The sequence below is a fragment of the Aotus nancymaae genome, unplaced genomic scaffold, assembly GCF_030222135.1.
Source record: "Aotus nancymaae isolate 86718 unplaced genomic scaffold, 86718_ANA_hifiasm-v0.15.2.pri h1tg000020l, whole genome shotgun sequence".
Lineage (NCBI taxonomy): Eukaryota > Metazoa > Chordata > Mammalia > Primates > Aotidae > Aotus > Aotus nancymaae.
The window spans coordinates 43,737,389-43,754,747 of record NW_026988432.1 but is presented as its reverse complement, the minus strand read 5'-3'; the positions used below and the strand labels follow the sequence as shown (position 1 = coordinate 43,754,747).

At 34.2% G+C, this 17,359-nt stretch overlaps 1 protein-coding gene across 3 annotated transcripts in view; it reads right to left on the bottom strand.

Annotated features, from left to right (window-relative positions):
• The window catches only part of CCDC178 (coiled-coil domain containing 178), a 559,051-nt gene that overhangs the window by 344,465 nt on the left and 197,227 nt on the right, over positions 1-17,359 (bottom strand). For all 3 annotated transcript variants that reach the window (XM_064378981.1, XM_021670019.2, XM_064378982.1), the window contains exon 12: positions 6,958-7,111. In XM_064378981.1, coding sequence (XP_064235051.1) covers positions 6,958-7,111 — 154 coding nt within the window. The remainder of the gene's footprint in view (positions 1-6,957; positions 7,112-17,359) is intronic.

The window sequence follows — 17,359 nt, the reverse complement described above, 5'->3', positions numbered from 1 at the left end:
ATAAAAGTACTAAAATCCTACTATTTAAAAAATTAGCAATGTGTATTTTTCTAAATGTTATCATATTTTACCTACAAAACACATATACGAATATTGTATAATGAAACACTACTGTTTTCATAGTCCAAAAATTGGGGTTGTAGTTTGTCACTTAATAGCTTTGTGTCTGTAAGAAAATCACTCAGCCTCTCTAGGCTGGTTTTCTATTATTTGATAAATTGCTAGTATTAGAAATAATTATTGTTTTATGTATTTTTGAGAAGAAATTTGCTTAATTTGAAAATTTTTGAGGCAAATATATAAATCAAAAGGCATATTTGAATGGGTATTTTGTGGTGTTTAGATCCATACTGTATAATATACATGCCAATAAGTTAGTAATGAAAACTAGCTTTCTATGAACAAAAACAATATTCAAAAATTATGAAAATACCAACTAATATACAGAAGGAATCCACTTGTATACAACCTTTACATGAACACTAAGTTACTAAAAAGTAATTTTGTGTGCCTATGTGGTTGTCAATAAAATAGAAAAGTCAGAAATGTTTCTAACTCTTTAAAAGTCATATTTATTATGAATTGATAAAATCAGATATAAATGCCTTTTTATATTACAATAAACTAAATGTTGCAGATAATGAAATTATTTTCTTTTAAAAAAATTCTGAACCTTGAGAGTAGACTATAAAGTAACTATGGGAAAGGGGTTTATAGAAAGTTTTTTCTTTTACATTTTAAAAGGATTTGATCTCAATATTATTTTAATGCACATAACCAATTACAAGATGTTTTCTGGGTTACAAAAGCCATTATTTTTAGAAATGAAAAGGAAACTATGTGTTTTCATAGATCCAACAACACAAATTTGAGAAAAGTGTATGTTAATGAGGTAAAGACTCTAAATTGAAAGCATAAAATGTCTTGAAATATTTGTAAAAATCATTTTAAGTTGTATGTGCAATTAGGTAGTATGAATCTTTTATTTTTCTCTTGAACTGGGAAGTTTCAACTGCATACCAAAAAATGATGCAAGACAATAATAATGCACATCATTGCATTTAATTGAGTGCTTAACATGCATTCTTTGATAATCTAGCTTAAAGGTTTTATAATGATCAAAATGCAGAAAAAATTAATATATCTAAATTTCAGCATTTTCTCATCTCTTCTAGAATGTACGGTAGTTTCCAAATGATTTCTATAATTGAAAAATATCACTAACCTTATAAATATATACCCAATTTCTCATCAAAAATAACATTATATGGCCAGGAGTGGTAGCTCACACCTGTAATCCCAGCACTTTGAGAGGTCGAGGTGGGTGGATCATCTGAGGTCAGGAGTTCCAGACCAGCCTGGACAACATGGTGAAACCCTATCTCTACCAAAAATACAAAAATTAGTCAGGTGTGGTGGCACACACCTATAATCCCAGCTTCTCAGGAGGCTGAGGCGGGAGAACCACTTAAACCCAGGCAGCAGAGGTCACAGTGAGCCCAGATTGTGTCACTGTACTCCAGCATGGGCAATAGAGGGAGACTCTGTTTCAAAAACCAACAAATACATAACATTTGGTTATGACATCAAATTGAGGCAGGCCGGCGTTTTTATTTCAGAGATAATCAAAGAAATAAAAAGCTAATTATAGTTTAACTGAATTAATGTTCCCTTTTTGAAAATTTTATTAATGGTGATGATTTTATAGATATAGATAAATTTCAGTATGATTATTAAACTGAGGTAGTAACTATTTGTCAATAGTATATAATACTTTAAAAATTTTTATTGACTATGCTATACTTCCCTGGTGCTTATAGTAATCCCTGGGAAAGCTACAGGCATTCTTTTAAATTATAGAAAATTATGTGAATGGCTACACCCTACAGTCGACATTACCAGGCTCTTTACAGGCTCACTAGGTGTAGGATTTTTCCCTGCATTTCCCTTCCTTCCCCTTCCCTTCCCCTTCCCCTTGCTCTTCCCCTTCCCCCTCCCCTTCCCCTTCCCCTTTCCTTCCTTCCTTCCTTCTACTTATTCCTTGATTCGCTCACTTATTCAACAAGTATTTATTGTCTAATTGGGAAAGGCATTGGATAAATTACACAGTGACAAAACAAGAGTCACAATGCATCTCCTGTCCTTAAAAACCTTACAGTCTAAGAAGTAGACAACTAATCATTGATTTCAATAAAGTGTTATAAGTGCCAGCATAAGGGTAAACACAGAATGCAGTTAGAGTTCAAAGAAGAAGGAACAATATTAAAAGATGGTTTCCCCAAGGATTTTCTTCCTTTCAAGTTGAGATTTAAAACAAGAGATTTCAGCTAGACAATGATAGGATTGAAAGAATGAACAGAGTCAAACAGACTTTATATTATGAGGGAACAGTATTTATGAAGAACTGGAAGGATGAAAATATGTGGCACATTCTGTTGTCCTTAGGTTGTTTCAGGTGGTTAGAGTACAGAGTCAGAGGGAAAGTGGGAACAAGGAAGAGGCTGGAGACAGACACAGGGCAAATGTACAGAAACTTGTACTACTATCTATTTAAGATCAGGTTCTTCCTACCCATCGACACCCTTTCCTCTTCCTCTACATTTGAGCCCAGTGTTTTTGGTTTAGTGAGTTGGTTTTTAAAAACATTTATTTATTATACTTTAAGTTCTAGGGTACCTGTACAGAACATGCAGGTTTGTTACATAGGTATACACGTGCCATGGTGGTTTGCTGCATCCATCACTGTGTCATCTACATTAGGTATTTCTCCTAATACTATCCCTATCCAATCCCCCTACCCACTGCTAGCCCTCCTCTAGCCACTCACCCCCCAACAGGTCCCAGTGTGTGATGTTTCCCTCTCTGTGTCCATGTGTTCTCATTGTTCAACACCCACTTATGAGTGAGAACATGAGGTGTTTGGTTTTCTGTTCTTGTGTCAGTTTGCTGAAAATGATGGTTTCCAGCTTCATCTATGTCCCTGAAAATTTTGTTTGTTTTTGTTTTTATTTATTGTTTTCAGCCTTGTCTATTTCTGGATCCTTCTCTCTTGCCTATGCAGCTATGTAAGTCATTCTCATATGAATTTAGCTTAATTTTCTCTAAACTGCATGAATGAGAACAAAATTAAGACATTTAAAAATGAAAACAAAAATAAAAAAAAAAATTGAGAATCTCAAATCTTGAATCTTATTGAGGCAGTTTGCAGAAGGTAGAGTTTAATAATAATTAAAAAACAATGTCTGGGAGGGGTGGCTCATGAATGTAATCCCAGCACTTTGGAAGGCCAGGTGGGTGGATCACCTGAGGTCAGGAGTTTGAGACCAGCCTTGCCAACATGGTGAAACTCCATCTCTAGTAAAAAAATACAAAAATTAGCTGGTGTGTTGGTACACACTGTATTCCCAGCTACTGGGGAGGCTGAGGCAGGAGAATCACTTGAACCTGGAAGGCAGAGGTTGCTGTGAGCCAAGATCACGCCACTGCACTCCAGCCCTGGTGACAGTGTGAGACTACCATCTCAAGAAATAATAAAAACAACAACAACAACGAAACTTTTTTAAAAAAAGATAAAAGCAATGTCAATTAGGTAACTCTAATGAGCAGATAGAGTTGTGTCCAAAATATTAACCTGGGAATAAATATAAATAAACATTTATTGAGTAAATGAATAATAAATTGTCTTAATAAGGAAATTAGTAAATAAGATATGCATAAAATGATGGAAGACTGAATATATGCCAGGAGAAGATCACAAAATCCCTAAACTGTTCAGGAAGAAGTTAAAGATATTGATTATACTTAACATCTGTCAGGTGAAATATGCATTCCACAACTTTATTAATAATTCATAACTTCAAACCTTGCAAATAAAAGCATAATAAAGAAGCTCAACATTAATCATTCTAAACTGAGTTTCATCTAAAAATATCGCTTCATAAAGCAAAAATTAGGAAAAATGAAAAAAGTAATCTATGTTCCTGAGATATTTTAATTCGTCTCTTACAGTAATTGCTACATGAGTCAGAAAATAAATCAGAAATATAAAAGATTTAAATAACACGATTAGCACAGATGGCTAAATCAATCTACTTAGAATTGTATCCCCAAATCAGAGAAAACATTTTTGTCAAATGAAATATTTATGCAAATTTCCCATATATTAGAACATCAATTAAACCTTAATAAATTTTAAACTATTTCTACCATATAGACTAATTTTATAAACCTCTCAGGATCACATTACCAATCAATTTTTAAAAATAACTTTAACATTAGATGAAGATGGAAGGGTTAATTGTCTCATCACTGTCTGATTTTGCAAAGACACAGTTTGCCTTTTGGAAAGTTTCAAGAACATTGATTAAGGTTCAATTTGGCAAAACTACTCAAATAAAGAGAGATAGATCATGAGTATGTTTAGAAATTCCTATCATAAAGATTTGATTTCTTCCCCAATTAATCTATGAGTGGATATAGTTTTGACCAAAATTACAACAAAAATTTTTAAGGAAATTAATGAGATAATCCTGAAACCTATATGGAAGGGCAAGAGTCAAGAAAAGCCTAGAACTCATAAGGAAATATAAGATCAGATGATTCACCATCATAGATAATTAACACCCATTACGGAATTTTAATGATGCAGAGGTGGAGCGTTCAGATGAAGATAGTCAAATAGATCAAAGTAAAAAGTGAATGGAAAAAGATCTACACAAACATAGAGACCTAGTATGTGACAGAGAAAACACTAATTATAAATATATAATGAAAGACCATCAGTAAATTATTGTAACAATTTGTTTTCTATACTATAAAAAAAAGTAACTGGAACATCACTTCACATTACACCCATACATTAATTTCATATTAATTATGCATTACATCTGGCAAGTGAAATACGCATTCTAAAAATTACAGAAATAGCTTTTTCCTTCCAAACTTGTAAAGAGAAGGCAGAATGAGAAAAATGACCCTCCATTTTGAATATTCTAAATATAGTTTCATCTAAAAGTATCACATAAATATGAAAAGCAGAATTCAAAAACATTGAGAATGAAATATTAGAAAATATTTGTATAATCTCAGGGGTGAGAAAATTTATTAATCAAGTTCAGAAAATGAAAAAGCACAAAGGAATGTATTTATATCTCAAACTACATTAAACTGAAATGTCTCTTCATCAGAAGTTACCATAAAGAAAGGAAAAAAGGTTGGATAAATATATTTTTAACATTTGTAACTAGAAAATATTTAGCATCCATCAGTGAGATGACACTCAGTATACAGGAGGAACATCATGAACAGATTTTCACAGAAAAGGAAATACAAATCACCCCCAAAAGTCATTAAAATATGCTCAGTTCCATTAATAACTAATAACAAACCATAATGAGATATAATTTAAAAAGCCTTATAATAGAGAAGAATGACTTTAACTCTAGGTAGTATTGCAAATTGGCATAAAATTCATATATTATTTCCTTTTACTATACTATTATTTATTTTATATATTATTTTATTTTACAACAGTGAATGAGATATGGCAGAAAAAAGAAAGCTTCATCTTCGGGAAAGATGAGTTATAATGAAAGGTCAGGTGTTTCCAAGCAGGAGCATACTGCTGATTTTAGAGATGAAGGGAACCAACAGCTAGGGAATGCAGGCAGCCTCTAACAACTGAGTATGATCTCAGGCTGACGGGTGCCAAGGAAACAAAGGCTTCAGTTCTCAAACCATAAGAATTAAATCATATCAAAATTGAACACCTCAGTTAGAATGGGTACTATCAAAAAAACAAAAAATAATAAATGCTGTTGAAGAGGCAGAGAAAAGAACTCTTAAACGTTGGTGGGACTATAAATGAATACAGACACTATAGAGTGGAAATCACAGCAATATGGAGATTCCTCAGAAAAAAGAAAGAACTCTAAAAAAAGAATTACATATGATCCAACAATCCCACTGCTGATTATATATCCAAAGGAAAAGGAATCACTATTTCAAAAAGATATCTGTACCTTCATGTTTATTGCAGCACTATTCACAAAACCTAAGATATGAAATCAACCTGTATCCATCAATGGATGAGTAGATAAGAAAATGTGATACTCGACAGAATACTATTCAGCAATAAAAAGGAATGAATTCCTGTTATTTGCAGCAACATGGATGGAACAGGAGGGCATTATGTCAAGTGAAATAAGCCTAGCACAGAAAGATGAATACCATATGTTCTCATTCATACATGGAAGCTAAACAGGTTGATCTCACAGAAGCAGACAGCAGAATAGTGATAACTAGAGACTAGAAAGGGTAAGGGTTGGGGGCACAGAGAGACCTTGGATAAGAGATAAAAAATTACAGCTTACTAAGGGAAGTAAGTTTTAGTGTTCTTTAGCACTGTAGAGTGACTACAGTTAACAACAATTCATTCTATATTTTCAATGAGGATTTTCAAAATCCTCTAAAGAGGAAGCTTTTGAAGGTTACCAACACAAAGAAATGCTGAATGTTACCCTAATTTGAACATTACATATTGTATACAGGTATCAAAATATCATATTAGACCCCCTATAAAAATGTACAATTATTATGGGTAAATTAAAACAAAAACTGAAGAAGCCTAAAAACAGTGTTATAATGGAGTCTCCAGACAGAAATGCCAGGCTATTAACACCCTGATTTTAGTCTTGCCAGACCTGGGGCAGAGTAGCCACATGAGCCATGCTGTGCCCAGATTTCTGACTTAGGGAAAGGTTGAGATAATAAATGGGTGTTCTCTCAAGCTGCTAAATTTGTGGCAATTTGTTAGGCAACAATAGAAAACTAATAAAGGGAAATTGGCTAAATGGAGAAAATTGGCCAATTGCTATTTAATTATTGACAAAGAGAAAGCTTTATTATTTATAACTCAAAACTAAAATCGGTATTTATTTTTAAATATAAAAAACTCACCTTTTTTGATAGAGAATTTAATTCATTTGTTGATGACTTTGTTTCCCTTATTATTTCAGTCACTTCATCTTCCTTCTTCTCAATATCAATATTAACACTTATCACTGATGAAGAGTAATGACCAAATAGTTCATTAAGTCGATCTATCTCTTTCCTAGGGAAAAACAAAAAGCACAGTTTATTTTAATTACGTTAAAAAAAATTATATTTTAAATTATACTTAGGCCAGGTTTGGTGGTTCATGCCTTCAATCCCAGCATTTTGGGAAGCCAAGGTGGCAGATTGCTTGAGTCCAGGAGTTCAAGACCAGTCTGGGCAACATGGAGAGACAAAGTCTTTTCAAAAATAAAAAATTAACAGGCCATGGTGGCACATGCCTGTAGTCTCATCTACTCAAGAGCCTGAGGTGGGAGGATTCATTGAGCCCAGGAGGTTGAGGCTGTAGTGAGCTGTCATGGATCCACTGTACTCCAGCCTGGGTGACAGAGTGAGACCCTGTCTCAAACAAATTAAATAAATAAATAAGTAAATGAATTATACTTAAATTAGCTTTGACTTAACAGTATGAATAAATGGAAATCCATCCCAAAGTAACTTGACAATTCCTAAAAAACTACTACTTAGATATTAAGTAAATAGTGAGAAAAAAAGTCATCAACAGTACTGTTTCCAAGGGAAAACATAATTGAGAGAAAAATCAATTATAAGTGCTTTCAAATAAACTGTCTTTGAATTTGATTTCAGGTAAGATATTTAAGCACTTTTAATTCAGAAGTTAGGTAATACAGGGATGGAAAGGTAAAAAAGAAAAGATAAAGAAAGAAGAGAAGAGGAGGCAGAAGTGAAAAGACCGAGCAGTTACAGCTTTCACAGCCTTAGAGATAAAGGAAATTGTAGCTTAGGAAAACATGGGGCTTTTTAAAAAGCAGTAATAAGGAGTTATTAGCTCCTATATGACCCTCCACAGTCCCTTATCTAATCTAGTAGGTAGAAACCACATTCCAAATATAAAATTATCATTACATACGGTTATGGTTGTTTAATGTAGCAAAAAATCACAGTGAGAAAATGATAAAATTATCATTTTCATAAAACATCAGCAAATAATACAGATAATTGCAACTTTTTAAAGACACCTTAAACAAAATAGTAGACTAGGAGATGTATTTGAAACCCATATAAGAGTAATAAGAGATTTATATGCAATCAACTCATACAAGTCAATATGTAATAGGAAAATTATTCACTAGACAAAAGTGCAGAGAATATGAACAGGAAATTCACGAGAACATGAGTGCCAATCACCAATAAATATACACAGTGCTCAATAAATTGGCCCCGATTCTTATGCACCAACCCTGATTCCAGCAGTATAGTCAAATGAAACTGAAATCTACAATCTCACTATAGAAATGAAAATTAAAAGAACAAATAAATAGGCAAAAACAAGATTCTTTACACTTCCATGTCTGCAGAGTATAGGCTTACCTGGCAGAATCCTAGAAGGCAGTTAGGCAATAACAGTTAGGTAGACTCAGCATTCAAAATATATAAGTTTGGTTAAGTTTTCTTTTTTTGAACCTAATTTTTCTTCTTTCAGTGTCATCTATTGCCTTTAGTTCAGAGAATACACTATAGACTTTTGTCTGAGTGACAGAGAATTGCCCACTGTCATGCAATTTGGGAGTTATTATTTTAGCGGTTCATTTATTACCATTTCTTGATGAAGCGGATGCCACTAATTCCTCAGCCTTTTGAGGATTTTCCAGAGAAGGAGTTTATACTATGCTTGTCTCTACTGCTAATATAAATTTTATCATTGTTACATTAGCTAAATCAGAATAAATTTAGAATAAAATGGGAAGAATCACTCTACCTTTTGTTAAAAATTACTATGCAAACTCTGCAATCAAGAAAGTGTGATTTTGGCAGAGGGATAGATAAACAGATCAATGGAATGGTCATAGAGGACCCAGAATAGAGCTACAAAAATATGTCGAACTGATTTTTGACAAAGTTACAAAATCAATTTAATGAAAGCAATTTAACATATGGTGATGAAACAATTACATATTCATAGGCAAAAAGTGAAGCTCAAGCTAAATCTCACATTTTAAACACAATGTAACTAAAAATGGTTTATATAACTAAATATAAATTGTAAACCTATAATATTATTAGCAAAAAATTTCTTTTGATAGGATTAGGGAAAGATGTTTTGTGTATGACACCAAGCACATGATGAATAAAAGAAAAAAGTGGTAAGTAGAATTTTAGAAAAATTAAGAACTTCTGCATTATAAAACACCCTCCAAGACAAAAAGACAAGATTTTACTAAAACATAGAATATATTTGCATATTATATATCTGATTAAAAACCTCATATTTTCAAAATTAAAGAATTTTCTATGCACAACAATAAGAAAACAAACATTACAATTGGAAAATGGCAAAATACTTGACCAGACACTGTATGAAAGAGAGAATGCAATAACAATTAAGCACATAAAAAGATGTACATCACAATTTGCCAGTAGGGAAATGCAAATTAAAACCATAATGAGATATCACTACAAACCTACTAGTCTAGGCTGAAATTATTTTTTTCTTAAATAGTGTTCTCTTGTAGAGAAACTGGATCTCTCATACATTGCTGGCATTCAGATAAAGTGGTACAGTCATTCTGGAAGACCAGTTTGGCAGTTTTTTATAAAATTAAATTTACACTTAACATACATCCCAGAAATCACACTCTTTGATATTTATCCCAGAGAAGGAAAAAATTATGTTCACAGAAAGATGTCTACATGAATATCCATGGCAACTTCATTCACAGTAGCAAATAACTGGAAACCAACTAAATGTCCCTCAAAGGGCAGATGGTTTGAAAAGCTCTGGTACATCCATACAATGGAGTCCCATTCAGTAACAAAAAAGGAATGAACTCTTAATACCTTCAACAACACAGATTGATCTCAAGTTCATTATGCTTAATAAAAAAGCTCAAATCAAAAGTTAAATGTTATAAGATTTCATTTACATAGCACTCTTTAAATAGTAAGACGAGATGGGGAAAATAATAGGGGTTGTCAGGAGACAGAGAATGGACACTGAGTGTTAATAAAAGGGGTAGCATGAGGAATGAAACTAGTCTGTATTCTGATTGTGGTGGTAGTTACCAAATCTATATGAGACAAAATGGCATATAACAATAAACACACAAACACATACATGAAAGCATGTAAAAAAAATCATGAAATAATTAGGCTTGTCTCAATTTCCTGGTTTTAATACTGACAACAAGAACAGTATATACAATACAAAATGCTCCCATTGGAAGAAGTTGGGGAAGGGTACACAAGACTCTAAGTCTAAACGCCTATGAGTCTATAATTATTTATGAATAAATATTTGAAAAGCAAAATATTAGATGTCACAGACCTGCATACTTATCAAGACTGATATAACACACAGAAAATATGAATACAAAATATTTGTTAAAGAAATCAATCTGTAATTAAACAGTTCCCCTTCCCTAAATACATGCACAAATTCAGGCACAGGTCACATATATATTACTTCAGAAAACATATCAAGAAAGACACTTAGCTAAGCAATTATAAGCATGATAACAAAATAAGAAGAGAAAATTACATGACATTAGCTTTTATGATTATAAATAAAATTATCCTAAACAAAGATTAGCAAATTGAATCACAGATCTATCCAAAAGACAACACAGTATGAACAAGTGGATTTATTCTAAAACTGCCATGTTTCTCTAACATTTGAAAATTCATTTAATTTGCCACATTAACAAAATTTTAAAAAGTACAATCATCTTAATAAATGTAACAGATAATAACATTTAAAACTCATTTATGAATTCTATTCAGGCCAACTAGGAATAAAAGGAAAATTTAATTAATATAGTAAATAGTATATGCAGAAAACCTACTTCTATTATAATAATTAATGGTGAAATATTGAACTGCTTCCCATTTAAGACTGAGAAAAAGATTTTCATCATTAGCCCTTTTCAACAATTAATAAGTATTTAGCTAGGAATATGAGACAAGAAAAGGAAGTAAAATATATAAAAGCAATGGCAACAAAAGCCGAAATAGACAAATAAGATCTAATTAAACTAAAGAGCTTCTGCACAGCAAAATAAACTATCATCAGCTTGAACAGGCAACCTACAGAATGGGAGAACATTTTTGCAATCTATCCATCTGACAAATGGTTAATATCCAAAATCTACAAAGAACTTAAACAAATTTACAAGAAAAAAACAATATGTCAAAAAGTGGGCAAAGGATATAAACAGACACTTCTCAAAAGAAGATATTTATGTAGCCAAAAAAATATGAAAAATAGCTCATCATTACTGGTCATTAGAGAAATGCAAATCAAAACCACAATGAGATACCATCGTGCTAGTTAGAATGACCATCATTAAAAAGTCAGGGAACAACAGATGCTAGAGAGGATGTGGAGAAATAGGAACACTTTTACACTGTTGGTGGGAGTGTAAATTAGTTCAACCATTGTGGAAGACAGTGTGGGGATTCCTTAAGTATCCAGAACTAGAAATATCATTTGACCCAGAAATCCCATTACTGGGCATATACCCAAAGGATTATAAAGAGTCATCTGCATGCCCATGTTTATAACTACACTATTCACAACAGCCAATATATGGAATCAACCTAGGCGTCCAGATGAATGAATAAATAAAATGTGGGATGTATACACACAATGTAATACTATTCATCCATTAAAAAAGTAATGAAATATTGTCATTCACAGCAACATGGATGGAACTGGAGAATATTATGTTAGTGAAATAAGACAGTAACAGAAAGTTAAATGTTGCCTGTTCTCATGCATGTATGGAAGCTAAAAAATTAGTTGATCTCAAAGAAGTAAAAAGTAAAATAGAGGATATTGGAGGTTGGAAAGTGTAGGGGAACAGGGGGATAGAAAGAGATTTTTCAAAGGATACGTAATTACAGCTAGATAGAAGGAATAGGTTCTAGTGTTCTGTACCAATGCAGAATGACTATAGTTAACAATAATATATACCTTCAAATGGTTAGAAGGATTTGGAATGTTCCCAATATGAGAAACAATAAATGTTTGTGATAATAGATAAGCCAATTACCCTGATCTAATCACTCTATATATTATGAGTATAAAAACATCACTATGTACCCCATATATACATTTTCTATATGTCAATTTTTAATGTTTATAAAGAAATAAACTATCAAGCCATGGAAAAACAAGGAGAAAATGTAATGCACTTTACTAAGTGAAAGAAGCCAATCTGAAAAAGCTAAATCCTGTATGATGTCAACCATATCACATTCTTAAAAAGGCATAACTGTGAAGACAATGAAAAGGTCAGGGATCACCAGGAGTTCGGTAGGAGGAAGCAAGGAATAAGTAGAGCAAAAAGGATTTTAGTGCAGTGAAACTATCAGAAAATATTATAGTTGTGTATACATGTCATTATACATTTGGCAAATCCATAGAATGTACAACAGCATGACTGATCTCTATTGTAAACTATGGTCTTTGGGTGATAATGGTGTGTCAATGTAGGTTCGTTGTAACAAGCGCACCACTTGGATGTGGAATGTGTGGTATGGGATGCAAACAGTATGGGGAGTGGGGAGTAGGGATATAAGGGAGCTTTCTAAACTTTCTACCCAATTTTGCTGTGAGCTCAAAACTGCCCTAAAACATAAAGTCTATTTTTTTAACAAAAAAAGAAAAGAATAAAAAAATATGAAAGAAGTTTAAAAGAAGATAGTTTTAACGGTCAATTAATGTATTAGTCTGCATCTTTTGAGAAGCAGACATCAAGAAAGCATTATAATTTCAAAGGTATTTTTAGGGGAAATGCTTGTGAAAAAAGAAATTGGGAGGAGCAGTAGTCAGGGAACACTGCCAGTCTTCAGTTTAAGTCTGCCCCAGAGTAAATGAGAGAGGAAGGAAAGCTTGAAGTATTCTAGACTGCTATGCAGTTCATGGACTATGTGAAGAAGCCACCGGGAATCCTCAAAGTTGGCCACAGAGGATCTTATTTCTCCCAGAAGCATGCCTGCCTTAGTATATTTGAGGCAATCAGTCAACAGCTAGGAAGAGTGCATTGCATTTCCATGGCAAAAAAAGCAGTGATGGATTTTGAAGTATAGCGTCAGGAGGTTGCACTGATTATCTGTTGCTGCATAAAAAGTATAACCAAGCTTAGTTGCTAAACTGATTAATATTTATTTTCTCACAAGTTCTGTGACACCCTAAGATCTCCAGCTCTGGGTCTTTTATCATGCTGCAATATCTTGAAGGCTTGACTGGGAAGAACCTGTTTTCTAACACACTCCAAATAATTCTGCTCTCACATTGCTGGTTGTTAGCAGGTTGATTCTCAAGGGTGGTTGGACGGAAGCTAATGTTTTTTTCCCACTCTGTAGACCTCTACATAGAGCATCTCAACATATGGCAGCTTGATTCATCAGAGCAAGTAAGCAAGATGGCAAGAAAGAGAATGCTAGGAAGACAAAAGTCACAAATTTTGCAAGCTGACCATAAAAATTATGTTCTATTACTTTTGCTTTATTCTGTTTATTAGAAGCAACTGAATATAGTGCACATTCAAGATGAGGGGATTTTACAAAAGTGTTATTGTTCCCCAGTGTAATGCCTAGATGGCATAGCTAAATTTTGACCTTTCCCTAACTCTGCTTATCTTTAAGAAACAGGATGCCTAGATAAAAAGTTCCCTTTGTAATTGGGCTAGCTGAGACTAGTTAGAACCAAGATGGTCAACTGGACTGAACAACTTCAAAGAGACCTCAAGCTTTATTGTAATGTCATTTTCATGCTAAATGACCCTATCACCAGCACCATGACAGTTCACAAACCTCATGAAACAACTGGAAGACACCATAAAAGGACAAAAAGGAAGGCAGCACTTGAATTCTGGGAAGTTTACTTCCCATTTCCAGAAAAGACATAAACAGAATCCTCCTTTTGATTTTAATGTTCAACCTCTTCATTAGAGAAATGCTGTATTTTACTCCCTTCACCCCTCACTAGTAGAGAAGCTGATTTGTGAGCCTTGCTCCCGCTTATCAATTCCATGTTCTGCACTGCTTGACACTTACTTTTGGTTTCATGTATTGGCTTCATGACACCAAACAGGGAAGGACCCCATCTGCTGAAGATTAGCTTTCTCTGTAACCAAACTGGTGACATAGCATCTGGATTAGATAGTCCACTTCCTTATTTGAGAAGCTTTTTTACATGCTCCAGGACCCAGTAACTAGCATGTAAGGGGTTACAACAACACCTGCTAGCAAAGGACACACATTAGTCCTGATTCTGGGAACCAGGGATCAGCTCTGGAAAAGGTAATGTATTATTGTTGCGAGGTCATAAGCAGGCAGGCAAAGGGTTATATAGCTATACTGGAAAGAAACCCCAGAGCTAAGTATGATGGGGACATTCACCCCAATCTGGGTTGTGCACAGGGATGCCTGGCAGTAGGTCATGGTCCTGTACTCAGCAGAGGTCCCTGCTGGAGTCCTTGAAAGGGTGAAGGAGAGACTCAGTAGTTTTATTCTGAGTAGAGACTCTCTTAAGAGTCTTTGCAAATGTGAGAGAGGAAACTAAGGGCTGACACTCTAGACTGCAGGATCAAGAAATGACCTGCCAGTAAGTCTTTTGTGTGTGAGAATGTTCACTGTTTCTATTTACTCCTTATAGTGATTTTTCTCTTATGTCTGTGAAAACCTCTTTCATGACAACTTTCTTGCACCAGAGGAACTTAAATTTGCCCTCTTCCAAGAAATACTTCCTCCCCCCTTCCTCCTCCTTCTTCTCCTCCTTACTGAAGCCCCAAGGACAAAGTGGCCTTGGCTTCTCCCCTAAGAGGAGGATGATATAGAGTCTGGAAAGTTAAGGGGTCATTTCTGAGGGACTGGAGAAAATCTCCATTAGGAGGTTAAGACACCTAGGGGTATACTTACCCAAGCACAACAGCTCTTCCTGTTGTTTTTATGTTAGTAATTCAAGTTAACAACAACAAAAAGACATTAAAATCATCTACAACTAGGCCAAGTGGTTGTACCAATTTAACCAAAAGGGCACAGACCCTCAGGGAATATGAAAATTATAAAACAGGCCAGCCCTAATCTCACCTGGTTTTTACCCTTCCTAGGCCCTTTAGCTGCCATCCAACTTCTCTTGATCTTCACTCTGTCTCTTAAACTGTCTGGTCTCTTTTATGTATAAGCAAATCGAGGTAATACAGGGATATAAATAGGTAGGCTTATACCCAGGAGATAACCATACTTACCTAAGACTAGCTAGGGGAAAATTTCACTCCTCTAACAGGCCTCATATTTTCAAAGGTGTTCAAGCCAGAGTGACACTGTTGACTGAGGGCTAGGAAAATGAGGTTGGGCCTGGCTAGGCTTCATTCCCAGAAAGTTAGGCATTCCTGGCCTCTAGATGTTTACTATTAAGAAAACAAACTAATAATGTTTACTACTAAACAGACCCAGATCTGGGAGTGTCCAGATATCCGATATCTGGCAAACAAAGGCATTCCTAATTTTGCTTTAAAAATAATAATATCAATTCTTGCAAAATATAGTAATTAAGCAAATTAATCCTTTATCACAAACCCTCATAGCAGAGTACATCTCCCCATATATACAAGCATTGTACCGAGGGTGGACACATTCCTCCTCTTACTTTCGGAAACGTCCTACTCTGTCTATGGAGTAGCTGTCCTTTCACCACTTTACCTCTCTTAATAAACTTTCTTTTGCTTTGCACTGCGGACTCACCCTGAATTCTTTCTTGCATGAGATCCAAGAACCCTCTCTTGGGGTCTGGATCAGGACCCCTTTCCTGTAAGAATATCAACACCCAACTTCAGATTGAGGAAGTTGTAGAAGACAGACGCACACCCCTCAGCACCTTTCAAGAATTAGGAGTGAATATACAGAAAACGGGGAGTTTGTTACCCAGCTACGTGACATAGCTGAATTTCTTCCCTGCCCTAACTCTGCCTATCTTTAAGAAACAGAGCACCTGTGATAAAAAAAAAAAATTCCCTTTGTAACCAGACCAGCTGAGACAGGTTTAAACCAAGATAGCTGACCAAAGGAGGACTTCAAGAGGACCTCAGTCTTCATTATAATCTCATTTCCATGTTAAATGACACTCCCAGCAGCACCATGACCATTGGCAATCCCCATGACACAACTGGAAGAAGCCATAGGAGGACAAAAATGAAGCAGCACTCTGGCTCTGAGAAGTTTACTACCTATTTCTGGAAAACACATGAATATTTCCTCCCCTTGCTTTTAATATTCAACCTCTTCAGTGAAGAAATCCTGTATTTTCACCCCCCTCACCCTTCACTAGTGAAGAAGTTGATGTGTGAGCCGTGTTACTACTTCTCAATTCCATGGTCTGCACTGCTTAACACTCACTTTTGGTTTTGTGAATTGGTATTGTGACTCCAAACAAGGAAAGATCCCATCTTCTGGGGGACTGGCTTTGTCAGTAACATGAATATCAGGAAGGAGAAGCTGAGATTATTGGGATCAATGTCAGATGCTGCTAACAACAGAGACCTTTTGTCAATTGCATTTCTTGTAGTCGGTGGTCTGCAAGGTGCAGTCATATGATCTTCATATTAAACTCAGAACAAAAGAAAATTATTTAAATAGATAATAAACCAGAAGAAGTTCTTCAGCAGGCTTGAAAACAGAAAATGTGAGAAATTGATTAAGAAGTATGGAGTACACAATAAGAAAATCTAACATATGTTTAATTTGAGTACAAGAAAAAACAGAAAATGGGACCAAGGAAATATTTGAAAAGATTATGACTGAGAATGCTCAGGATTAATGAAAAATCTAATACATAGAAATGAAGACTAACAGATCCCAATGGAATAAATAAAAATTAATACCTAGAATATCTTGAAAAATAAAATTGATTAAATTCATAACAAAGAGATGGTCTTAAAAACAGGCAAAACAGACAATAGAAAAACTATATAGATTAGATGCATAAAACTGAAAGTCAAATGGTCAGCTTCCATCTTAAAGGCAAAAATGAAAATTAATAGATTATGAAATGTTGTATTTAATATATGAAAGTCAACTAAGAATCAAGAATTCTATGGAAAAAGAAAATATCCTTCAAACAAAAATTCAGAAAGTTTATCATCAGCAAATCTTCACTAAAGGTTATGCTAAAGGATCTACTTCAGCCAGAAAGTACTTCTAGATGAAAAGCCTAACATACATAAAAATAGATATTTTGTGGGTAAATTTTTAAAATAACTTTGTTTAAAACAATAATAATGTA